Source organism: Nerophis lumbriciformis, linkage group LG07, assembly GCF_033978685.3.
Source record: "Nerophis lumbriciformis linkage group LG07, RoL_Nlum_v2.1, whole genome shotgun sequence".
Taxonomy (NCBI): domain Eukaryota; kingdom Metazoa; phylum Chordata; class Actinopteri; order Syngnathiformes; family Syngnathidae; genus Nerophis; species Nerophis lumbriciformis.
This window is the reverse complement of record NC_084554.2, coordinates 46,436,437-46,463,456: the sequence shown is the minus strand read 5'-3', so window position 1 is coordinate 46,463,456 and position 27,020 is coordinate 46,436,437. Positions and strand designations below refer to the sequence as shown.

The 27,020-nt window shown below is 38.7% G+C and overlaps 1 protein-coding gene across 5 annotated transcripts in view; it reads left to right on the top strand.

Moving 5' to 3' along the window:
* Positions 1 to 27,020, top strand: part of pou6f2 (POU class 6 homeobox 2) — a 251,247-nt gene that overhangs the window by 7,059 nt on the left and 217,168 nt on the right. For all 5 annotated transcript variants that reach the window (XM_061965060.1, XM_061965059.1, XM_061965056.1 and 2 more), the window contains exon 3: positions 9,555 to 9,735. In XM_061965060.1, coding sequence (XP_061821044.1) covers positions 9,555 to 9,735 — 181 coding nt within the window. The remainder of the gene's footprint in view (positions 1 to 9,554; positions 9,736 to 27,020) is intronic.

Genomic DNA, 27,020 nt, shown 5'->3' with positions numbered 1-27,020 from the left:
TGCTGTTCTGAGTGTTGCTGGGTCGGGTTTGGTTTTGGAATTGGATTGCATTGTTATGGTATTGCTTTGTATTATTTTGTTGGATTGATTAATAAAAAATACAAAAAATAAAAATAAAAATCGATTTTTGAAAAATGAGAATCGATACTGAATCGTACAACGTGAGAATCGCGATTTGAATTCGAATCTATTTTTTCCCACACCCCTACTAAATAGTGCTCCCAAAATGGTGATGGGTATTGATGAATCACATTGACTGTGTTAAATAATTATACTTGCATCTTCTCCTCCCAGTACTGTGGCCGTTTTGATGATCGGCATATATTTTGCTTATTAATGAAAACAGAGACGCAAAATGGATTGCACGCCTTATTCTGCTTACTTAAAGGAGCCATATGTAATAATTTCATGTCAAGTCATCATTAAATGGCCCTGATATGTTAAAAGGCTCATCTCGACCACCTCTATAACTGATAACAGTAGTTCAGCCTGGATACGCTCATTTCAAAATTAGATTTACAGCCCCAAAATCTTGTTTATGTTTTAATTTCAATGTCCCGCCCTCCACCGTTTGACCAATGAGAAAGTCAGTGAGTGTGTCACCTTGATAGGTAAGTCAGGCATTTACGTTTTCTTATTACTTGTAATAAATGGAAATGGACATTTGGTATGTAAACTATATTGTCCAATACAGTCTATGAGCTTGTCTAACAAAGCTAGTATGTTCGTGCAACGAATGCTTAGTGCATACTTGCCAAACTTGAGACCTCCGATTTCGGGAGGTGGGGGGGGGGCGTGGTTAAGAGGGGAGGAGTATATTTACAGCTAGAATTCACCAAGTCAAGTATTTCATATATATATATATATATATATATATATATATATATATATATATATATATATATATATATATATATATATATATATAAATAAAATAAATACTTGAATTTCAGTGTTCATTTATTTACACATATACACACACATAACACTCATCTACTCATTGTTGAGTTAAGGGTTGAATTGTCCATCCTTGTTCTATTCTCTGTCACTATTTTTCAAACCATGCTGAACACCCTCTCTGATGATGCATTCTGCTTCGTCTCCTTGTTGTGTGCGCAGTTGTGCACTGCACTCTTTAAAAGCTGTAGATGTAAATGTCACATATGCATGTACAGTAGATGGCAGTATTGTCCTGTTTAAGAGTGTCACAACATTGCTGTTTACGGCAGACGAACTGCTTTACGGTAGACGAAAACGTGACTGCTGTTGTTGTGTGTTGTTGCCGCGCTGGGAGGACGTTAATGAAACTGCCTAAGAATAAACCCACATAAGAAACCAAAAACTCGCCCTCGATCATTCTACAGTTATAACATGATTGGGCAGGCATGCTTTTTATTTTGTGGGAAAGCGGACGTGAAAACAGGTCAGGTCCGCATGGAGCTGGAGGGGGCGTGGCCTCCAGCTCAGCCTGAATTTCGGGAGATTTTCGGGAGAAAATTTGTCCCAGGAGGTTTTCGGGAGAGGCGCTGAATTCCGGGAGTCTCCCGGAAAATCTGGGAGGGTTGGCAAGTATGGCTTAGTGTGATGGTGCTTAGCTCCTAGTGTAATGCTTAGCATGCTAGCCCGGTCAATGACACATCAACATATAGGCTAACAAGGGAAATGTATGCCCGTTAGCCTGTATGTCGATGTGTATTAGAACTGACAGGGCAAAATATATTTTCGACAAATAAAACTTATGTGGATATGAGTAGTGTCAGTGCCTATTTTGTTCTCAATATGCTGACACGCTGAGGAAATGGGTTCTAACATTAGCACGGCTGTCATCATGACAACGTGAAACGTATTGAGACAGCCAAATCACATGATAAAAGAATTCCACATTTTTGTAGCCTACAGGCATACCTTGGTAAAATGTCTCCTCTTTAGTTTTGGGTGTACATTAGGCTGCTAAGCATGCTCTACTTATTTTCACCAGTATAACCATTGCTTGTGTTGGTTGTAGTTGGTTTTAGTCTTTGTTTTCTGATAGTACTGACAATAACCATATGATTGCCATTTGTTGTGATATTGTACACAGGCATGATTAATAATTTAAAAAAATTGCAAAAAAAACAAACCATTATGTATATATAAAATGTACATACAGTATATACACACACATTTATAAATATGTATAGTCAAAGTTTCTGTGGTTTATCCGTTATACAGTGCTCAATACCGGGGTAGAGTGGAATATACGTTAGGTCAGGAAAAAACACAGGCTATTTCATCCCTACAAGCCTGTTTGGCAGGTTTCCCTGCTCTTCAGGGGATTTAAAAAAAAAGTAAACGTGTTGCGTTTTTAAAGTTAGCTTAAAATGATCAAAATACGTAAATATTAAATGTTATTATAAATGTTACCACATTACATGTATACTTACATCATGAATATAAAACCACAATGGATGTGTTTAGATGTTTTTAAGGGGCTCCATAGGCAGAATTGACAGACTCCTGTACAAATGTGCGGTTAATTTATGGATTTTTCTTTGCTAACGGCTACATTCTGGAATTGATTCTGCAAATAAATCAAACAATGTGCCAAAATGATCTCTTTTAAGAAGCTGTTCAAACTCAAAATGTTTACAAAGTACAAGAAAGAAGAATTTTGACCCTTGTTAAAAAAGGAGAACATTTTACTTATTTCATAAAGGATGAATAAAGACATTAGGGGTGTCAAAAAAAATTTGATTTTCAAATTAATCGCGATTCTTACTTGTTACAATTCTTAATCGATAAAAAAAAGGAAAACGTTTTTGTTTTTTTTATCTCTCCTGTCTAAACACTCAGGCATACTCATATTGTTGATGTAGATGCCCATATCTGCTGTACAGATTTATTTTGGAAAAGAGATGTGTGGACTCTTCTATTGTTGCCTTATTTGTATGTAAAATTTTATTAGACCAAATCTGATTACTAATAGTATAAAAATGGATCAGAGCTGTTTGTGTTTTTTATGGAGGAATGTAGTTAAACACCCAATGTTATTAAATTAATGTTGATTTTGAATCAAAAATCGTTTGGAATCGAGAATCAATTCTGAATTGAATCAGAAGCTCAGAGAATCGAACTGCATCGTGTGGTGCCCAAAGATTCACAGCCCTAAAAGACATCAATTACTTTTCTTTTTTGTTTTATCAGCCGTTTTACTGCCATGTTACAGACACCGTTTGGAAACAATTAAGGCATGTAAATAAATATTTACGAAATCTTTGTGCTTTAAATAACTAATCTCGGGCTTCACGGTGGCAGAGGGGTTAGTGCATCTGCCTCACAATACGAAGGTCCTGAGTAGTCTTGGGTTCAATCCCGGGCTCGGGATCTTTCTGTGTGGAGTTTGCATGTTCTCCCCGTGACTGCGTGGGTTCCCTCCGGGTACTCCGGCTTCCTCCCACTTCCAAAGACATGCACCTGGGGATAAGTTGATTGGCAACACTAAATTGGCCCTAGTGTGTGGATGTGAGTGTGAATGTTGTCTGTCTATCTGTGTTGGCCCTGCGATGAGGTGGCGACTTGTCCAGGGTGTACCCCGCCTTCCGCCCGATTGTAGCTGAGATAGGCTCCAGCGCCCCCCGCGACCCCAAAGGGAATAAGCGGTAGAAAATGGATGGATGGATAACTAATCTCACAACGCTTATAGTCAGGTGCAGCACATATTTAAAAAAAAAATTGTTTTCTTCTAAAACTTAGGTGGTGCGACTATTATACTGGTGCGATTTATAGTCCCGAAAATACGGTAGTATTTATGAACACACACAAAAGTACTGAAAATTTGTACCAGTATTGATTCCCCAGGTAATGGGAATTAGTACCGTATCGGTTCAAATGTAAAAGGTACTTATCCCGAATAAAGACAATTACCGTATTTTCTGGACCATAGGGTACATCGGATTATAAGGCGCACTGCCAATGAGCGGGTCTATTCAGGTCTTTCTTCATACAAAAGGCACACCGGATTATAAGGCGCATTAAAGGGGTCATATTATGATTTTTTTTTTTTTTTTACTTGAAAACACTTCCTTGTGGTCTACATAACATGTAATAATGGTTCTTTGGGAAAAATGTTGCATAGATTATGTTTTACAGACCATCTTCAAGTCGCTTTCTGACAGTCGCTTCAGGATGCGCCGTTTTGTGGGCGGTCTTATTTACGTGGCTCACCTTCGACAGCGTCTTCTCCCCGTCATCTTTGTTGTAGTGGTGTAGCGTGCAAGGACGGGAGTGGAAGAAGTGTCAAAAGATGGAACTAACTGTTTTAATGACATTCAGACTTTACTAAATCAACATTGGTGCAGCATCTCCTCATCCGTGGCTCACTAGTGCAACAACGCCGGAAATGTGTCACGTGAAAAACCGTCCGACCGGAACTGAAGTTCCGTGGGTGAATTATGTAAACCCACTACAGTGGTAGTTTTTAGCGCTTCCATAGCGAGATATAAGTTAGAACGCTACTTTATTTAAAAAATGGCAACAGCCGAGGGTAAATGCCCCATAACAAGAAGATAGTGAAAAAGATTAAGCTTGGCAGTGTTTTTCAACCTTTTTTGAACCAAGGCACATTTTTTGCGTTGGAAAAATGCAGAGGCACACCACCAGCAGAAATCATTAAAAAACGAAACAGTAAAAAGTTGTCACAATTGTTGGATATGACTTTAAAGCATAACCAAGCATGCATCAATATAGCTCTTGTCTCAAAGTAGGTGTACTGTACACATCACACCCTGACTTATTTGGAGTTGATTGCTGTTTTCCTGTGTGTAGTGTTTTACTTCTTGTCTTGCGCTCCTATTTTAATGGCTTTTTCTCTTTTTTTGGTATTTTCCTGTAGCAGTTTAATGTCTTCCTTTGAGCGATATTTCCCGCATCTACTTTGTTTTAGCAATCAAGAATATTTCAGTTGTTTTTATCCTTCTTTGTGGGGACATTGTTGATTGTCATGTCATGTTCGGATGTACATTGTGGACGCCATCTTTGCTCCACAGTAAGTCTTTGCTGTCGTCCAGCATTCTGTTTTTGTTTACTTTGCAGCCAGTTCAGTTTTAGTTTCGTTCTGCATAGCCTTCCCTAAGCTTCAGTGCCTTTTCTTAGGGGCACTCACCTTGTGTTTATTTTTGGTTTAAGCATTAGACACCTTTTTACCTGCATGCTGCCTCCCGCTGTTTCTGACATCTACAAAGCAATTAGCTACCTGCTGCCACCTACTGATATGGAAGAGTATTACACGGTTACTCTGCCGAGCTCTAGACAGCACCGACATTCAACAACAACACATCATTTGCAGAATATAATTACTGGTTTGCAAAAAAATATTTTTAACCCAAATAGGTGAAATTAGATCATCTCCCACGGCACACCGGACTGTATCTCACGGCACAGTGGTTGAAAAACACTGGACTACGGCATCGGTACGGACTACAGTGGCGGACGTGCTAAAGTTTTCAGGACTTATGCAGATCTCAAATACACATTAGCAGGTACCATAAGGTAAGAAAAATTGGTTTTGCATAATATTGTGAAACAAAACGCAGGATAATTTGTCTGCTAATGGGTGCCATTTTGCGGTCCTTATACACACACCATAGTAATACTCTTGTCTCTGACTACCGTAGCAGTAATGGGCCGACAATCCATCAAGCTGTGCGGCTTCAAAGTCATACCAAAACATTTTGACAGATTTTTGAGTGCCGTGTGTGTTGTTCTTTATTTTCAACGGAACATTTAAAGTTTTGCTGTTGTTTACTGTGGTCATATTGCAGTCTACCTGTATCTCTTAGGTGTGACTACCATCTACTGGTCACACTTATCATCACACCATGTACCAAATAAAATATTCTCTAGGTCGGTAAGCACAACCAGAATTATTCCGTACATTAGGCGAACCGGGTTATAAGGCGCAATGTTGATTTTTGAGAAAATGTGCGCCTTATAGTCAGAAAAATACGATACTTATGCTAATTCTGTAAGTATCTCTTTTAGGACAGTTTTTTTTACAATACTGCGTTATCCCAAATGACATTTCTTTGAGAGTGTAAACGAATAAACATCCAATTTAGCGTCAAACATGAATTGATGCAGAACAAAGATGCTGAGGGATGTGTGGACCCGCACCACAAACACCGCCGACATCATCCCATCCCGTAGCCTTCTAGGCCAGAGGAAGATTAGAGCCCTGATCTCATTCCCAGCACTTGTTTGGAGTCTGTCAGGAAGAGAAATGCCGGCATTAGGGAGGTAGCGGCACGCTCCTGATATGATGAAATAAGGAGGAAAGGGGAAAGGAAAAAAAAAGATGGAGGGATGGACAGAGAGGACCCCCACTCTTCTCCAAAGTGTCACTCGCTTGTTTATTCTATTTTTCATCATAGCTGCCGGGGCAAAGATTCCCATTTTCTCTGACTGTAGACCCCCAACACGCACACAAAAAAAGAAGCACTGCTCTCATTTTTATAGGTGTTGCAAACTCTCGTGCCCCCGTGAAAATGACATTGTGATATTTCAGCCCCCAACCCGCCTTCCCCCCCACGCCGCTGCTCCCTGCTGTCCCTCTCAGCCTTCAAGCACTCAACAGACTGTGAAGAATAAATAATAAAAAAGCTATTGATTATTTTGATGACTGCAAGATTCAATTAGGTATTAATTTTGCCCTCCAGTGGGCCTATCAAGACGAGGAGGTGCGGGGGGTTGGGTAGGAAAAGAGTGGCGCGTTGATGGCCCACATTTTATTTTTAAGTGCACTCCAAAAATCAAATAAAAACAACCCATGATGACTAGTTATTGTTACCAGACATGCAAGTATTGACCAAGCGTGACAGCTTAAACCTCCTCTATTGATTACCATTTTCATAGATTATCATGTGTCACATCAAAGGTGGGCCGGATCCTGTGACAAGCGCATTAAAAAGCCTCCCACCCCCTGGGGAGGCCCACATCGACCACCCTGATACAAGTGGCTGATGCATGGAGGGCGAAATAAGACTGGCCTTTTTTTTTTTTGTTTAAATGTTATTATTTCCGCGCGTGCATGCAGTGGTCACCTGCCCTTTGCGCAGACATATTTAGGTTACTCCTAAATAAGGAAAGAGGACCGCAGCCCCGCTGCTCCTCGTCTGCGTCTCAGAGCCTGAGGTGGGGTGAACACTGTCTGAGGAGCTCTCTGGTGGGGAGACACAAGGGGGAAGAGACAGATAGAGTGAGGGTGGGCTGGGATTGTGTGTGTGTGAGGAAGGAAGGGAGGGGAGGAGGAGGAGGCGACATCCCCGCTGCTCGTCTTTCGGAAGCAACCTCAGCGTGAAACCTGTGCTGGCCATTCAGACCTACTCCAGGGTTCAGGAGGCTGTGTGAGTCCTGAGCAGGTTTCAATCGCCGGTCACTCAGTTCAGGGGGGATGTTTTACCCCCCAGTCTGACTCTCACTGACTTCAGGGACACTCTGAAATATTTGCTTTTTTGTGTGTGTGTGTTTGCAGTGGAGCTTAAATTCGGTAAGGCGACATTTTGACTTGAACACCAAACTTTATCTGTGTAATAGTGTGATGGACATGTGTGCTACTTTCTTAACTTGCATGTTTGGAACATTTCTCGGACTTCATTTTTTTGGGGGGCAAAGTATTCATGTTTGTCTAGGACAGTTCTTCTCAATTATTTTCTGTAATGCTCCCCCTTGGGGACATTTTTTTTTACTTTCACGCCCCCCCCTTAAATTGAAATATAACTGAAAAGCTGATAATATGTATTTATTTATCTGTACAAACCACTCTTAGAGTTGCTGGCACCAGTACCTCGATGCCACTGAGTTGAAGACTTCTGTGATTATTTTCTCACGCCCCCCCGAATTGAAATATGTTTTAGAACCTAATACTATGTATCTATTTATCCTTACAAATCACTCTTTGAGATGCTGGCACCAGTACCTCGATGCCACTGAGTCGAAGACTTGTGTGATTATTTTCTCACGCCCCCCCGAATTGAAAGATGTTTTAGAACCTAATATTATGCATTTATTTATCCTTACAAACCACTCTTTGAGTTGCTGGCCCCAGTACCTAGATGCCACCTAGTTGAAGACTTGTGTGATTATTTTCTCACGCCCTCCCTGAATTGAAATATGTTTTAGAACCTAATACTATGTATTTATTTATCCTTACAAACCACTCTTTGAGTTGCTGGCACCAGTACCTAGATGCCACTGAGTTGAAGACTTGTGTGATTATTTTCTCACGCCCCCCCTCAATTGAAATATGTTTTAGAACCTAATATTATGCATTTATTTATCCTTACAAACCACTCTTTGAGTTGCTGGCCCCAGTACCTAGATGCCACTGAGTTGAAGACTTGTGTGATTATTTTCTCACGCCCTCCCTGAATTGAAATATGTATTAGAACCTAATACTATGTATTTATTTATCCGTACAAACCACTCTTAGAGATGCTGGCACCAGTACTTAGATGCCACTGAGTTGAAGACTTGTGTGATTATTTTCTCACGCCCTCCCTGAATTGAAATATGTTTTAGAACCTAATACTATGTATTTATTTATCCTTACAAACCACTCTTTGAGTTGCTGGCACCAGTACCTCGATGCCACTGAGTTGAAGACTTGTATGATTATTTTCTCACGCCCCCCCTGAATTGAAATATGTTTTAGAACCTAATATTATGCATTTATTTATCCATACAAACCACTCTTTTAGTTGCTGGCACCAGTACCTAGATGCCACTGAGTTGAAGACTTGTGTGATTATTTTCTCACGCCCCCCCCCCCCCCCCCCCCCGAATTGAAATATGTTTTACAACCTAATAATATGTATTTATTTATCCTTACAAACCACTCTTTGAGTTGCTGGCACCAGTACCTCGATGCCACTGAGTTGAAGACTTGTGTGATTATTTTCTCACGCCCCCCTTGAATTGAAATATGATTTAGAACCTAATAATATGTATTTATTATCCGTACAAACCACTCTTTGAGTTGCTGGCACCAGTACCTAGATGCCACTGAGTTGAAGACTTGTGTGATTATTTTCTCAAGCCCCCCCTGACACCTTATCGTATACTTGGTCGTATTTCCTGTTTGAGCTCGTTGATAAATCTAAAAAGTGACAAGCTGGAGGCTTGTGTATCATACAAGAAATTTAAAAAGACGCTAATACTGGTAGTCCCTTGTCTCTCAGGCCCCCCTGACACCTCACCACGCCCCAGTATTTGAGAAGCCCTGGTCTAAGATGAGGAATGTTTCTGGTTCTAATGAGAACCTCTGAGATGGTTTTGGGGCTGCATCAGTTTGGGCAGCAGCAGCTTCCCTGGATGGAAGGATCCAGAGAGTGAGGGAGCAGGAGAGAGAGAGGGAGTGGATAGTAAAGGGGGGGCAGGATAGAGAGCTAGTGAGTGAGAGGTAGCCAAGGAGAGCGCCGAAGCACATTCTAACCACGGCTGCATTTTTGTTTTTTCCCCCCCACCTCCTCCATCCTCCAACAACGCCTCCCGCCCGGACCCCCCCTTGCCGCTCCTTCCAGCATCCGATGATAACGGGGCATCTGAGCAAGCCGCTGCTCTCCCTCATGCGCGGCGACATGAGCGCGGCGGAACTCCGGGCCGACGACAAAGTGGCCAGCCCAGACGGCGAGCTCAACGACGAGCCTCTGCTCCTCCCGTCCGAGGGCCCCGACAGAGAGGGCACCCCCAGCAAGCTGTACGGTGAGTCAGCCGCCTCTCTTTTTGCACCCCAGCTCTGGTGCCGCGTGACGATGGACGGTGGGCTGCAAACTTTAAAGTGCTGTGAACAAGTTCAGACGGGGGCTCTTCAGGTGCTTGCATACATTTCTTTTCTGATAGGCGATACTCTTCTCTTTCACTGGCGTCACAGAAATCTTCAAATTGCAAATGTCCTGTTGTTTATTTTCTTGTAAACCATCTTTTGACTTGCAAATATCTCTACTTGTACTTCCAATAAATTTTTTTCCCATGAAAGAACAATGCATCAGTTTTACAGCGCTCAAAGTTCCATAGTGTTTTTCTTATTTACAACTTGCACAAATGATCTATTCAGTAGTAGTAAAATAAAAATAAGATTCACAAAAGGACAACTATGAGGTCAGGATTTAATGAAAATGTCATTTCTTATAATTAAAAAAATTCAGTCAAAGTTCCAGATCTTTATTTAATTTTGTAATAATATTGCATTCTGGTGTGGTTGGATGTAAAATACTTGGCCTTATTTTGAGCAATAACTAATTATTGCAACTTTAAATTATATTATCTTTAGTCACATTTTAACTGCGGTTAAAAGAGATGAAATCATGCACTGAGTTTCAAATAATTCCAAAAAACAATAAAACCATTGTTTTATGATTAATTTTTTTATTTGTTAAAAAAATCAAATTTGACTTGTTCAAGAAGGCCGCCGCTAAAAAAGAATTTATTGACCGTATAAGTTATTGTTCCATCTTCATTTCCTGAATGTGTTTCATTTTAGTTCTTCACTCTTTGCACTTTTATTGTGAAAAATGATTAATGTCGTCGGGCATTTTTTGCCCTCATTGGAAATGTTTGTTGGTCGGAGGCGCTTTTTTCTTTTCTTTTGCTTCCTCTTTGGTTCTTGGATGTCTTTCCTTTCCTGATGTGTGAGGCAGAAAGCTGACAATGATGAACATTCATGCAGCTGTCATATGTTTTTGTCAACCAAAGTTCAAAAGGCATGAGTAAAGTCACTATTTAAGCTCTGATTATTTGATTTTCAGGTAAACCAAATGTTTGAGATACACGAGGCTTGAATCACACGACCGTGTCAGACATTTACTGTTAATTTCTGGAAAAAGATAATTCTCCTTCCAGAGGTTTTCCTTGGCTGAGGCGAATTTTAAGCGCATAAAGGATGATTTTTACAGTTTCAGAGCAAATGTGAACTTTGTGAGTTTTTTTGGAGGATGCTTTATTATTATGACGGTCGTTTCCCTGAAATGATCATTTTTCCTGTACCTATCTTGCAGTAGAGTAGCGCTAGAAGGAGGCTTCCTGTGCAAAATGAGATATTGTCCACCAATTGTGTGCTCATGCTGATAATGCTGTGAATTGTTGCGTGTCAACTTTCGGTTTAGTTCATCCTAAATTCGCCGTGCTTGGCGGGAGATAGCTCTGTCCCGGGCGCCTTGATTGACGTTTTTGTCAGTATAACAAGTACACAGGTCGTGTTTGTCCAAAACGAAATGGTCTATCTTCTAGACCTGCCGCACGCTTCCTGCACAGCTGAAAGTGTGGTCCTCCTCCTAAAAGCGTGCCTGTGCAAATAGTCTTCCACTTGAGCTAACAGGGCCCCAAAAGCACCGCAAACGTCGCTCCGCCTTGTATTTATTCCCAGCACAAGTGCTGGACGTTAGGCGGGAAAGCTGTTGTTAGTCGGCCCAGCAATATTAAATATATATATATATTTATTTTTTTTTACCAGCAGAGGACATGATGGTGTTGGATGTGTGCAGCCTCTGTCTTCACTTCTCAAGCAAATCTCCCTCATCCAGACATCAACAGACAAGATAATAAGACACTCAGAGCACAATTCCGCATTATATTCAGCCAGCAACGGCTCATCTCTTGTCAGTTTGCATTTACTCTGCCGAGGATGTGACGCTTCTATCATCATGCTGTCAAAGGGAGCCGGCCAGGAACGACAGCACCACTCATTTCACACACTTACTGTCCACACCAAATGGGCCGCACTTACACGGATTCCACACAATTGGCCAAACACTTTCTCAAAGGTCGCCCGGAGATCTCCTTAGCCCATAAGCTTTTTATTTGAATTATTGGGTATGGCAAGTCATTTGGATCAAAACACACATTGATTTTAGTATAGTAATATTAGACACCGTCATTTATAGTCACATTGTGGCTGGAGTGAGTACAGCTTGTAGTATTAAGAGTTTACACCTTACAGCTTTCCAAATTCCTAAAAATGATCAGCAGTGCACAAGCAAGTCATGCTGTGACATTATCATAAGGACATAAGTTTCAAATATATTCATTCTTTTCAAATAACTAAAAAGATCTCACTTTTCCCACTAATGTCACATTCCACAAAAATGGCCGACATGCCACAGTGAAAACCAAAAATACAAACTTTTTTGTTTTCTATTTTATTTATTATTATTTATTTTTCGTAAATTGAAAAAAAGCACTAGATTTAAAAACCCTTCGGTTTTATATTGAGATCATTTTCACAATAATTACCACCTTTAAGTTACTCAAAAATGATGTCATGACATACTCTACAAACAACATACTCTACAAACATTGCCGACAGATCTCACAGAAAAAGCCATATATTTCTACAAAAATGACACGTTTTGCCAATATTTCATAATTAAACATTATGGAACTGATGAACTACACTTTTTACGTCCGTTTCCCACTCATGTCACGTTCCACAAACATGGCCGCCATGCCGCAGTGAAAACGCCTTATTTTGCCCCAAATATACAAACTTTTTTTATTTTCCAATTTTTTTTTTATTTGTTTCATTTAATTTATTTTTTGAATTGATAAAAACTAACTTTAAAAACAGTTACGATTCTTTAGCTACTGAATGTTATTTGTAAAAATTTTTAATAGAAATAAAGCATTTTTAAGTTACTCAACAATTGTCAGTTCCCGACAAATGACGTACTCCACAAACATGGCCACCAGATATCACTGAAATATAACATATTTTGCTATATTTCGCCATGGAAACGCCATTTTAAAGCAGATGGAGTTAATACATGTTGTCTTTTTGAACTGGACCCTTCAAGTTTCTAAAAAAATATTTAAGTCCCTCGCAAATGAGACATTTTACAAACACGGCCGACTCGCCACACTAATTACGCCGCATTTTGCTGCAGTCACGATATATTTTGCCATAATTTCATGAATAAGATCATACAAGCAATTATGTAACAAAAATGATGTCAGCTTTCCATTTGATTAACACTGCACAAAGATGGCTGACATTTAGCCATGAAAACAACGCTTTTTGCCATAAAAACGTCATATGTTGCCATCATTTGAATAAATTAATTTAATAAAAGTCATAAACTTGACTTTTTAAATCACAAAAAAATATGTCAGTTTCCCACTAATTTCACTTTCCACAAATATGGCCGACAAACCGCAGTGAAAATGACACAATTTGCCATGAAAAGTACGCATTTTAAATCAGATGGAGTTAATGCATGTTAAATTTTTAAACTGGACCCTTCAAGTTTCTGAAAAAATGTTTCAGTTCCTCACAAATGAGACATTTTACAAACATGGCCGACTCGCCACACTAATTACGCCGCATTTTGCTACAGTCACGATATATTTTGCCATAATTTCATGAATACGATCATTAATTCACTTTTTTTTTTCACAAAAAATGTCAGTTTCCCACTAATTTCAAACTCCACAAATTTGATGGAAAAGCCGCAATAAAAATGCAACATTTAGTAATGGAAATTACGCATTTTAAAGCAGATAGGGTTCAAAAGATTGAGTTAATGCAAGTTTTCTTTTTAAACTGGACCCTTCAAGTTTGTAAAAAAATATTTCAGTTCCTCACAAATGAGACATTTCGCAGACATGGCCGACTCGCCACATTAAAAACGCCACATTTTGCTACAGTCACGATATATTTTGCCATAATTTCATGAATAAAATCATAAAAACGACAAAGGAACTAAAAATGATGTCAGTTTCCCATCTAATTTACACCCCACAAAGATGGCCAACATTTTGCCATGGAAACGGCACTTTTTGCTATTAAAACGTCATATTTTGCCATCATTTGAATAAATTAATTTAATAAAAGCCATAAACTTCACGTTTTAGATCCCCCCCAAAAATGTCAGTTTCCAACCAATTTCACTTTCTACAAATATGGCCGACAAGCCGCAGTGAAAATGACACATTGTGCCATGAAAATTACGCATTTTAAAGCAGATGGAGTTAATGCATGTTAAATTTTTAAACTGGACCATTCAAGTTTCTAAAAAACACTTCAGTTCCTCACAAATGAGACATTTTACAAACATGGCCGACTCGCCACACTAATTACATCGCATTTTGCTACAGTCACGGTATATTTTGCCATCATTTCATGAATAAGATCATTTAAATTCACTTTTTATTTCACAAAAAATGTCAATTTCCCACTAGTTTCAAACTCCACAAATATGGCCGACAAGCCGCAATAAAAATGCGACATTGAGTTAATGCAAGTTTTCTTTTTAAACTGGAACCTTCAAGTTTGTAAAAAACAGACATTTCACAAACATGGCCGACTCGCCACACTAACAACACCGCATTTTGCTACAGTCACGATATATTTTGCCATAATTTCATGAATAAAATCATAAAAACGACAAAAGAACTAAAAATTATGTCAGCTTCCCAACTTATTTACACCCTACAAAGATGGCCGACATTTTGCAATGAAAACACCACTTTTTGCTACTAAAACACTACATTTTGTTATCAGAACAATAACCTTCACAAAAAAATATCTGTCAATTTCCCAGTAATTTCACACTTCACAAATATGGCTGACAAGTCACCATGAAAACGCTACTTGTTTTTCCTAAAGCAGAGTTAAAGCATATTATTTGTGTACATTTTTTCACATTATTTACACTTTTTAAGTAACTTAAAAAAAGTTTTTGTACAATGTTACTTTAGCATGATATCCTACTAAGAAGTACTAATTTGAGGCAAACCTTTTGACTTCCATGCAAAATGTTCCTTTGTAAATGAAAGCACACTTGTGAACACACACAGAAGTACACACACACACACACGCGTGCACAAACACACCGCTGGAGGCAGGAGTTGTTATTATTTTTGTGTAATCAGCTTAGTGGTCATGATGCATTGTGGGATGGGCTGCTTGACCATGCAAAGAGCCTCCTAATGTTGTGTGGCGAGGTTAAGTAATAAGTGCTGAATGGGCGATGCAGAGTAAATAAGAGTGGATAAAGGGGAGCGAGGGGGGCGGCGGTTTGGCAAGTCACTCCCCGGGTGATGGATCTCATTACGAGGATTTCGGGCGCCTCTGCAAATGTGAAAACAAGCGTAATGCGTGCCTGTAAAGCAGGTGTAACATGTGTGCTAATGCTATGCACGCACAGGGGGGTGCCGTGCATGGAGGACATGGAAGGAGGACAAGGTGGGCTTGATGTTCTTGAGCAAAGCTTGTTTCGTTCTCAGACGACTTTGAGCAAAACTCGGGCAAAGATTGTTTTTGTATTCCAGGAAATGCATAGAATTTCCATTTTAATTGATTTTTTGTTTGTTTTAAGTTTCGAATGCAGCGTAGGTCTCCTCTTCCAATCCCAGCGTAGCCTTTAATGTGGCGCTCACAAAGAGGCCGTATAATGGAAGCCACAAAGGGTCGCATTTTTTGGGGAAGGAGAGGCGGGGCGTGCGTAGAGAAATGACATGTCTTGTCTTTGACTCGTGTGGCGTGAACCAGAGATGCATCCCAGAGGCCCGTGTCCTTCACAAGCCTTTATTATTTATAACGCTCGCTCTTTGAGCAATGACCAGTACTAATGCATAACCTTCTGTCCTACCGGCTGATTCGCTTCCTTTGAAACCAAAGATTGAGGCAGGAGAAGTGGGCGGCTGGCGGATGAGGCGAGGGGGGGTGTTGGTATAGGGCAGTGGAGATCCAGGCTATCGGGAAGTTATTATGTTTTTCCCCTTTTATATCTGAGGATGTGGAATAACACTGTGATGCTTCTTTTCTCCAGAATAGAGTTATGGGCTTCAAAGCAATACTATTTCCCGACGCCCCCTTCCCCTACACACATTCAACTATTAGTCTCCTCCGCCGGAATAATGTGCCTGTAAGAAGGGGATGGACTCCCTATATTATATTTGTCCAACTGCTCTCCCCCTGCAGCCACTCATTTCTGCAAATATTACCAATAAAGAGACAATGTTGCACTTTTCGACTTGATGAAGTTAAGATGACGATCACGGCGGCGCATTGTCGTTGTGGCCTTACGACATGAAGGACGGAGCAGGCAGGCGGGAGGCAGGGAGGGAGGCCGGCGGAGGAGGGCGGGCTTTGAGGGACAAGGGCTTGAAAGTGGGACATAGGCAGCATTAGGGCTGGATAGCCTGGGGGGTCCTGGCTGATGTGTCAGGCATGACATGTGGGTGTCTAGCCCAACACACACACACACTTGGCGATAGACTATCCCTCACACCCCGCTGGCTACTTCTAAATGTCCTGCTGGATGGACAAAGAAGCCCAAAATGTGCTGTTTTATGGCCACGACACAACAAGGCTCATTCCCAATGATGGAATATTACAGGCACTCACTTGGACCCTCATCTTCTATTCTTCTATTACCATTCTTCTCACCTTGTAATGCAGGGGTGTCCAAAGTGCGGCCCACAGCTAATTTTTTGACGGCCTGCGGCACGTTCTAAAAATACTATTAAGAAAAAAAACATAAAAAAGTGAACTAAAAGTTGCAATGTTGACTATAATAACACAAAGCTGCCATGCAGGGTGGTTTTTTTTCTTGAAAGATGTCAAATAATAATGACTCAAAATCAATGTAAAATATTCCACTGTGAAATATTTTAGTGGAAATATTTAATTGAGCTAAAAATGGCATAAAACAAAAAAAAAAAAACATTTTAAAAATTTTAATCGACGGATAGATCTATAGTTGATCTAGAGCAGGGGTCCCCAAACTACGGCCCGCCAGCGTCCAAAATCTGGCCCGCAGGAAGTCCCAAATAAAAAATAAAAAAAATAATTATTATATTTTTTTTAATCTGTCCTTTCTAATACATGTTCTACCGCTTGTTACTCTCAGGGTCTTCTAGCCGCTCAGGCAAATCATATTGTCTAAAAATGCATTTTCCCCATCGATAACGTGACATCGCGCCGCAGTGTCGGGCGAGCGCGCGGTAAGTGGGCGCTCTTTCAGTCAATTAGTGTGAGAAGAATATATATATATATATATATATATATATATATATATATATATATATATATATATAAATATGTATATATATATATATATATATACATACCGTATTTTACGGACTATAAGTCGCGGTTTTTTTCATAGTTTGGCCGGGGGTGCGACTTATACTCAGGAGCGACTTATGTGTGAAATTATTAACACATTACCGTAAAATATCAAATATTATTATTTAGCTCATTCACGTAAGAGACGAGACGTATAATATTTCATGGGATTTAGCGATTAGGAGTGACAGATTGTTTGGTAAACGTATAGCATGTTCTATATGTTATAGTTATTTGAATGACTCTTACCATAATATGTTACGTTAACATACCAGGCACGTTCTCAGTTGGTTATTTATGCGTCATATAACGTACACTTATTCAGCCTGTTGTTCACTATTCTTTATTTATTTTAAATTGCCTTTCAAATGTCTATTCTTGGTGTTGGGTTTTATCAAATAAATTTCCCCCAAAAATGCGACTTATACTCCAGTGCGACTTGTTTATGTTTTTTTTCCTTCTTTATTATGCATTTTCGGCCGGTGCGACTTATACTCCGGAGTGACTTATAGTCCGAAAAACACGGGCCTATATATATATGTATATGTATATGTATATGTATATATATATATATATATATATATATGTATATATATTATATATAATATATATATATATATATGTATATATATATGTATGTATATATATATGTATGTATATATATGTATGTATATATATATGTATGTATATATATATATATGTATATATATATGTATGTATATATGTATATATATATGTATGTATATATGTATATATACATGTATATATATGTATGTATATATACATGTATGTATATGTGTATATATGTATATATGTATGTATATATATGTATATATGTATGTATATATATATGTATATGTACGTATATATATATATATATATATACATACATACATACATACATATATATATATAGGCCCTTTGATGAGGTGGCGACTTGTCCAGGGTGTACCCCACCTTCCGCCCGAATGCAGCTGAGATAGGCTCCAGCGCCCCCCGTGACACCGAAAGGGACAAGCGGTAGAAAATGGATGGATATATATATATATATGTATGTGTGTGTGTGTGTGTACATGTCTATATATGTACAGTGTATGTCTATTTGTATATATATATATATATATATATATATATATATATATATATATATATATATATTTATTAATATATATATATTATACAGTATAATGTACAATATAATATACGAGAAAATAATATATATTTTAATACAAATTTTATGTATTTATTTATTTTTTGTTTGTTAGGTTTTTTTCTGTTTACTGATGATAGAGAAAATCCTGAAGTGTTTCCTTTTCATCAAGAAAAATCCAAATGTAAATTTTTGGTTCACCATTTAACGATAATGTGTATACAGTATATTGCATAATATAATATACAATAAGCATATATAAAAAATAGTATCTCTTAATACAAATACATGTATTTATTCATTTGTTCATTAGTTTTTTATAACTTTTTTTATTCATTTATTTTTTTTACTTTTTTTTTGCTGTTTTTTACTAAATACAGAGAAAAATCCTTAAATGTGTTTCCTTTTCATCAAGAAAAAAAACAAATGCAAATTTTTGGTTCATCATTAAATTAAATATAATGATGCAATTTATAATATAATATAATATAATCCAATTTAAAAAAAAAAAAAAGTTTTCCAATACAGCATGTCAGAAAAGGAGTAGGAAGAAGCAGAGATTATTTTATCCTATCCCTTTTTGTATAATATAAATATTTTTTAAATTAATAAATAAGCAATACTTAAAGTTCTCTAAATAAATAGTCAAGTCATTTATGGTTGGTATTATGAGATGCATACGATTATCTCATCTTTTGATAGGGTTCAAGATGTTTATCAAGATTCTTCTTCTTTGTAATATACATAACTAAACATATTTATATAATCAACAAATACTTTTAAAATGTATTCATTAATGTTCTTGTTTTTTATGTAGCACAGCAGCAAGTTGCCATGCTTGCACAAGTGTGTTGCAAATGCAAATGCAGACTGTCGAAAACAGTTTGATGAGGACGAGTTGTCTTACATTCGGTGTGGAGTGGGTAATGCACACAGACCAATAGACTAAGTGTGCACAAACCAACCGCACTGGCAGAGGTAAAGCACCAGACTTTGTTTTAACCGAACCAAACAAGTGTTAACGCAGCAAACAAGAGCAGTTGAGTTGTGATGCGAATTGTGAGAAAATTAAAGTGATCAATAAAACCAAAGAGTAAGAAATACTGGACAGAGAGCGGTCGTCTTATATTTTTTTCAAATACGGTATTCTGGCAATTGTTTGCTATTAATGGAGTGAGTTTTAACCATCATCATAAGCGCTTTTTGGGTTCGTTTTTTTGCGAGAAATCAACTGATAGGTGGCTATCTTTTAGCTTGTGTGAGCTGCAGGCATCAGAATCCTATTTACAGCAAATAGCATTTAAGTAATTCAGGGGGAGGAGCAATATAGTGAGGCGAGCGTCTCCTAAAAGGCTTACGGCTCTCTCTCGTCTCGCTGACGGCCGTAAAAGGATAAAGAATCATTTGGATTGTTATTCGCCTCATTCAACCCTGAGCTAATCAGCTTGACATTGCTTTGGCGATGAGGAGGACGCTCATGCGTAACAGATACGCTCGTGTGCAAAGTGTCCAAAAGCACCTCCTCTCCACCTTGTTCCATCCTCTCGCCATCACACCGTCTCCTCTTCTTGACCTTAGAGATGGGCTCGGGTCCCTCTTGTTCCTGTTCCTGCTTGGATCTCCACTCCAGCATTGGAGAGAGGGGGGGTGGGGGGGCAGGTAAGAGGTGGTCTGGAGCGCTCTAATGGCCGAGAGCCTTTACCTTGAAGACTTGCGACTACGAGTGAGAGCGTAAGTGTTGAGAGGACGGGGTCCTTTCCCGCTACGAGCATCGTTTACATGCAGATGCTGGCGCCTTTCATCATCAGCGGGCGGCTTTCCTCGCGCAGGCTCAAGTGTTGTATTTTCTTTTGTTTACATGTTGAACCGGTGAGCAGAGACCCCTATTACCTCATTGTGTCGTCTCTGTCTGCCCTCGCTTTGTCCTGCCCCTGTCCTCGAAGGTACTATATGAGGGAAGTCTTTTTGTTTCGTATATTTCTGTGCAAAAACAACACTGTTACACTGGCTCTGTAATTAGTAATCTCCTCTAAAAGAGCCAATGTAAACCAACTCGTACACATTTTTCTCCATAAAAAGTAATATAAATCCATTTAATCCATTCCGGATACCCCAAAAATATGATCACAAAACTCATTTTGGAGAGAATATTTATAGTTTAGCATGCAGGGAACAAATGAAATACATATAAATGACGAATAAAGTGAATCAAGGGAGATTTAATTCTAGGGATCAGTATTGACCGATTTTCGCGTAAAAGTATATATATAAGGGCTGTCAAACGATTAAGATATTTAATCACGATTAATCACATTAAGTGAACACACTTAACTCAAAATTAATCCTGATTATCCGCAGGTAGATGTAATTTTTCATCATTAATAAGTGTATCCTAGACAGATAATTTTAAAGTTTTAACACCATGAGTGGACAATTAATATGCTTTAATTAAAGGTGTTTTAAACATTAGGCTTTTTTAAACAGCTTAACCCCGCTTTTAATGTAAATATGGAAAAAATACCTGCAGTGTGTTACCAGATTTTGTATTTTGATGAAATACAGAATTTGTATTCCTGCTGTTGGAACACTTGTACTCAGAGGAGGAGCTACACCATGTTTAGATACTAGTTTCACGCATTAATAAGACAAAATGTGGATCGTTAGGATCATGCTTTGATTGTCAAAGATGTTTGGCAATGTAATCTGTGATATTTCTACCTAAATAAATGCCTCTGATATTCTGTACATTACATGTTGTACAAGTCAACAGCCTTCATATTGCTGCGTGAAAATGTCTTAACCTTCTCTATTCATTAATGAAATGTAGGGCTGCAACAACTAATCGATTAAATTGATTAAAATAGATTATAAAAATAGTTGGCGATTAATTTAGTCATCGATTCGTTGGATCTATACTATGCGCATGCGCAGAGGCTACTTTTTTTTTTTTTTTTAATAAACCTTTATTTATAAACTGCAACATTTACAAACAGCTGAGAAACAGTAATCAAAATAAGTATGGTGCCAGTATGCTGTTTTTTCCCCAATAAAATACTGTAAAGGATAGAAATGTAGTTTGTCTCTTTTATCCGATTATTAATCGATTAATCGAAGTAATAATCGACAGATTAATCGATTATCAAATTAGTTGTTAGTTGCAGCCCTAATGAAATGTAATATCCAGCCTGTGAAACATTCTGTAATTGAGGACTCAACCAGAACATGGGGGAGCCCTCCACGTCCCTTGCTGCCAAGTACGCTACTAGTCACTTCACTGTGCTTCAGTGTGTCTCTTTTCTGCTTTTTCCCCTTTTGACAAGTTTTGTTCATTTTGCTAGCGACTTTTGCCGAGGCTGGAACCCATTATTCACATTTACATTGTTTCTTATGAAGAAATTTGCTCCACTGTACAAACTTTTGGTTTTACGAACCCTGTTCCAGAACCTATTATGTTCATAAAATGAGATTCCACTTGTATACATACACATTGTATGTCCATTGCAGCAAATCAACTGCTGTACGTTTCTTAGTATCTCATGTAGCGTTATCACTGGAAGACAAGGCTAAACATGTTACACACCAGGAGCATGTATGCTAATTGCTAAGCTACTGTAACTTGCAACAACAGAAGAAATATAGGTTTAGTAAAGTTTAGGAAGTGTAAATGAATAAAATTAAAGGGGAACATTATCACAATTTCAGAATGGTCTAAACCATTAAAAATCAGTTCCCAGTGGCTTATTTTATTTTTCGAAGTTTTTTTCAAAATTTTACCCATCACGCAATATCCCTAAAAAAAAAGCTTCAAAGTGCCTGATTTTAACCATCGTTATAAACACCCGTCCATTTTCCTGTGACGTCACATAGTGATGCCGATACAAACAAACATGGCGGCGAGAACAGCAAGGTATAGCGACATTAGCTCGGATTTAGACTCGGATTTCAGCGGCTTAAGCGATTCAACAGATTACGCAGGTATTGAAACGGATGGTTGTAGTGTGGAGGCAGGTAGCGAAAACGAAATTGAAGAAAAGACTGAAGCTATTGAGCCATATCGGTTTGAACCGTATGCAAGCGAAACCGACGAAAACGACACGACAGCCAGCAACACGGGAGAAAGCGAGGACGAATTCGGCGATCGCCTTCTAACCAACGATTGGTATGTGTTTGTTTGGCATTAAAGGAAACTAACAACTATGAACTAGGTTTACAGCATATGAAATACATTTGGCAACAACATGCACTTTGAGAGTGCAGACAGCCCAGTTTTCATCAATTAATATATTCTGTAGACATACCCTCATCCGCGCACTTTTCCTGGGGGTCTGGCGGCAGATTTCTTTGACTTTATCGTTGGAAATGCATCTGCTTTGAGTGTTGCAGGATATCCACACATTCTTGCCATCTCTGTCGTAGCATAGCTTTCGTCGGTAAAGTGTGCGGAACAAACGTCCAATTTCTTGCCACTTTCGCATCTTTGGGCCACTGGTGCAACTTGAATCCGTCCCTGTTGGTGTTGTTACACCCTCCGACAACACACCGACGAGCCATGATGTCTCCAAGGTACGGAAAACAGTCGAAAAAACGGAAAATAACAGAGCTGATTTGACTCGGTGTTTGTAATGTGTTTGAGAAAATGGCGGATTGCTTCCCGATGTGACGTCACGTTGTGACGTCATCGCTCCGAGAGCGAATAATAGAAAGGCGTTTAATTCACCAAAATTCACCCATTTAGAGTTCGGAAATCGGTTAAAAAAATATATGGTCTTTTTTCTGCAACATCAAGGTATATATTGACGCTTACATAGGTCTGGTGATAATGTTCCCCTTTAACTGAACTGAAATGAATAGATGGAAGCGTGTTACAGCAAAAAGTAAGCAGTTATTAACAGAAAATTAAAAAGTACATTATTAGGAATCTAGAGAGGATACTGTAATATTACAGCAACTGTTTTTCTCCGTTGGTGTTTTTACTAAGGGTAGTATCCAGTGTTAATATTGTTGACTAAAAGTTTTCGTCTTCGTTATCAGCAACGACCTATTTTCCCCAGGACGATAAGGAATGAAAACAAATGCAAGTTGACTAAAACAATGACGAAATTAATCGACAATTGAGTCAACGAGACAAAAATGTTGACAGGCTCGAAATCCAATCATATTTCAATCAATCAATCAAAGTTTATTTATGTAGCCCTTAATCACAAGTATCTCAAAGGGCTGCACAAGCCACAACGACATCCTCGGCTCAGATGCCGCATCAGGGCAAGAAAAAACTCAACCCAATGGGATTAAATGAGAAACCTTGGAGGGGACCGCAGATGTGTGGAACCCCCCTCGGCGACCGGTGCAATAGACATCGAGTGGATCTAGTTAATAGTGTGAGAGTCCAGTCCATAATGGGGCCAGCAGTGGATCATCTGGAGTGGAGACAGGTCAGCAGCGCAGAGACGTCCCCAACGGATGCACAGATGAGTGGTCCACCCCGGGTCCCGGCTTTGAACAGCTAGTGCATCATCTGTGGTCACCTAATAACCTCTCCATGCAGGAGAGAAGGGCAGAGCAGAAAAGAGACGGCAGATCAACTGGTCTAAAAAGGGGGGTCTATTTAAAGGCTAGAGTATACAAATGAGTTTTAAGATGGGACTTGAATGCTTCTACTGAGGTAGCATCTCTAACTGTTTAGAGTACTGGAGTCCGAATAGAAAACGCTCTATAGCCCGCAGACTGTTTTCTGGGCTCTGGCAATCACTAATAAGCCGGAATTCTTTATTTAATTTTGTCTTCAAGCGGGTGGGACAAAATAGCCAATCACCGTTGCATGTTGGAGAGGGGCGAGTGGAAAAGCACAAAGGGTATCCATACAGAACTAGGGTCTTTGAAAAGCGCACTGTTTCGATTTATCACCCATAAAAGCAAGACTCTAAAAGACATAATTACAAGATGTCCTTTACACCGAGAAACAGAAGTTAGTTACAAAAGAAGAAACAGAAGAGAAGACATATGGACGCACTTCGTCTTTGCCGCGGTAGACAACAAAAAAACTTGTCAACCCCGTAGCTCGATTTTCGTCGGCAAAAATACGACAAAATTGAAGCGCCAACTGCAGACAAACCATTTGGAAATTACTTAAACTGTACTGAATTATTGTTACTATTAAAGACGGTAGAGCAGGAGCAAGGCCGCTTACTATACCACATGTTCGAAAATAAAAACTCAAAAACAAACTCCTTGTAGTAGACCTTGATCCCACCAGCTGATCTTACCTGCCAATACAGTTGACTTTAATGATGTCCTTGGCACACTGCTCAACTATTAACTGCACAACTTGACAACCCTAAGAGAATATTTGTCATTTTTCAAGCTAACACACAAAGAAAGACAGCCATGTGAGACATATATACATTAGTTTATAACACTGGTTGCTGTATTTACACGGGACAGTGGCCAAGAAGACCCCAATTATTATGCAAACTCAGTGAAGTTATACACAGTATAGAATATAAGTAGTTTATTTCTTCATATGACCATAACCATGCGCACATATTTTCATGCACTGTATGTACACTGGGGTTGAGAGTGTTCTTTTTTTTAACAAACTATAGATCAGTGATATCTTTGTTTGGTCATAATTGTCTCAATAAATAGTAGACTTACCTTGCATGAACAATGTCCACTTTAGGGACTCGTCAAATATTTGCATAGAAAAACTAAGCATGTTTCTCAAATAGTGGGACAGGCCTTCCTTGGCCTGTGTGACCCCTGGGAACATGCTTTATCAATATCATGCAGTATAATGCTTCAAAACCATCCATCCATCCATTTTTTACCGCTTGTCCCTAACGGGGAGTGCTGGAGCCTATCTCAGCTGCACACGGGCAGAAGACCCTGCTTCGAAAAGTTGTGCACAACAAAACGTGCTCACTGTAGCCATTAATCCTGACTTCCTCATTTTGAATAAAAAAAAAAAAAGTGTTATTCATTTTTGGTTTGTAGGTTAATGTGTTTTAGATATTGTGCTCTGAGTTATTGTTGCTGATCAATTTGAATTTATCATTATTTATTGAGTTGGTCTAATTTCATTTTTCAGTATCGAATGGTTCAAGACGGTCAAAAAACAATTACCGTATTTTTTCATAGTTTGGCCGGGGGTGCGACTTATACTCAGGAGCGACTTACGTGTGAAATTATTACCACATTACCGTAAAATATCAAATAATATTATTTAGCTCATTCACGTAAGAGACTAGACGTATAAGATTTCATGGGATTTAGTGATTAGGAGTGACAGATTGTTTGGTAGCATGTTCTATATGTTATAGTTATTTGAATGACTCTTACCATAATATGTTACGTTAACATACCAGGCACGTTCTCAGTTGGTTATTTATGCGTTTATAACGTACACTTATTCAGCCTGTTGTTCACTATTCTTTATTTATTTTAAATTGCCTTTCAAATGTCTATTCTTGGTGTTGGGTTTTATCAAATATATTTCCCCCAAAAATGCGACTTGTATATGTTTTTTTCCTTCTTTATTATGCATTTTCGGCCGGTGCGACTTATACTCCGGAGCGACTTGTAGTCCGAAAAATACGGTGTATATATAATGTAGTAAGAGACACCTTCATAACAATATGTAATATGTTTTATATACACACGGCAAGTATATTGTATATATAATGTAGTAACAGACACCTTCATAACAATATGTAATATGTTTTATATACACACTGCAAGTATATATATCATGTAGTAACAGACATCTTCATAACAATAAGTAATATCTTCAATATTTACAGTATTTTGGTCATTTTATCCACAGCTGGAACTAATTCTTCGGCGCATTTATTTCCGTTTCTATAGTAGCGCTCTTCCGACTTCCTGCAACAAATGTGTTCCTATTCCTCGAATCAAACGTGAGTGTGTTTTATAAACATGGCAGACAACGAAGACGACTATTTTTGAACAAATTAAGATTCACAGCCTTATCTTTTTGAAACTAAATATACAGAGGATGAACTGCTGCTTATAGAAGCGAGCACAAAGGCTGAAACGTTGGCGCAGACGGAAATCTGGCACTTTTGAGCCAAGCTATGCCGAATTAATGGATTGCTTACCCAAGTCAACTGGAAACGTCCCTGGCTAGCTTAACCAAATGGACAACTGTCCATCGAGTGAGTCACTATAGTATTGATCATGATACATGCAGCACATCACTGTACACTACAGTACATATGTTGTCTGGCTAGCTGTGTACAAGCAAAACATGAAATAATACTTTACAGATATTGTAATATGATTGTTCACGTTTTCAATCAGTACAGATTGGTGTCTTACCGCATTGTGTTGTGCATTATAAATAGAGATGTCCGATAATGGCTTTTTTGCCGATATTCCGATATTGTCCAACTCTTAATTACTGTGATACCGATATTAACCGATACCGATATATACAGTCGTGGAATTAACACATTATTATGCCTAATTTTGTTGTAATGCCCCGCTGGATGCATTAAACAATGTAACAAGGTTTTCCAAAATAAATCAACTCAAGTTATGGAAAAAAAATGCCAACATGGCACTGCCATATTTATTATTGAAGTCACAAAGTGCATTATTTTTTTTAACATGCCTCAAAACAGCAGCTTGGAATTTGGGACATGCTCTCCCTGAGAGAGCATGAGGAGGTTGAGGTGGGCGGGGTTGAGGTGTGTGTGTGTGTGTGTGGGGTGGGGTTAGGGGGTAGCGGGGGTGTATATTGTAGCATACCGG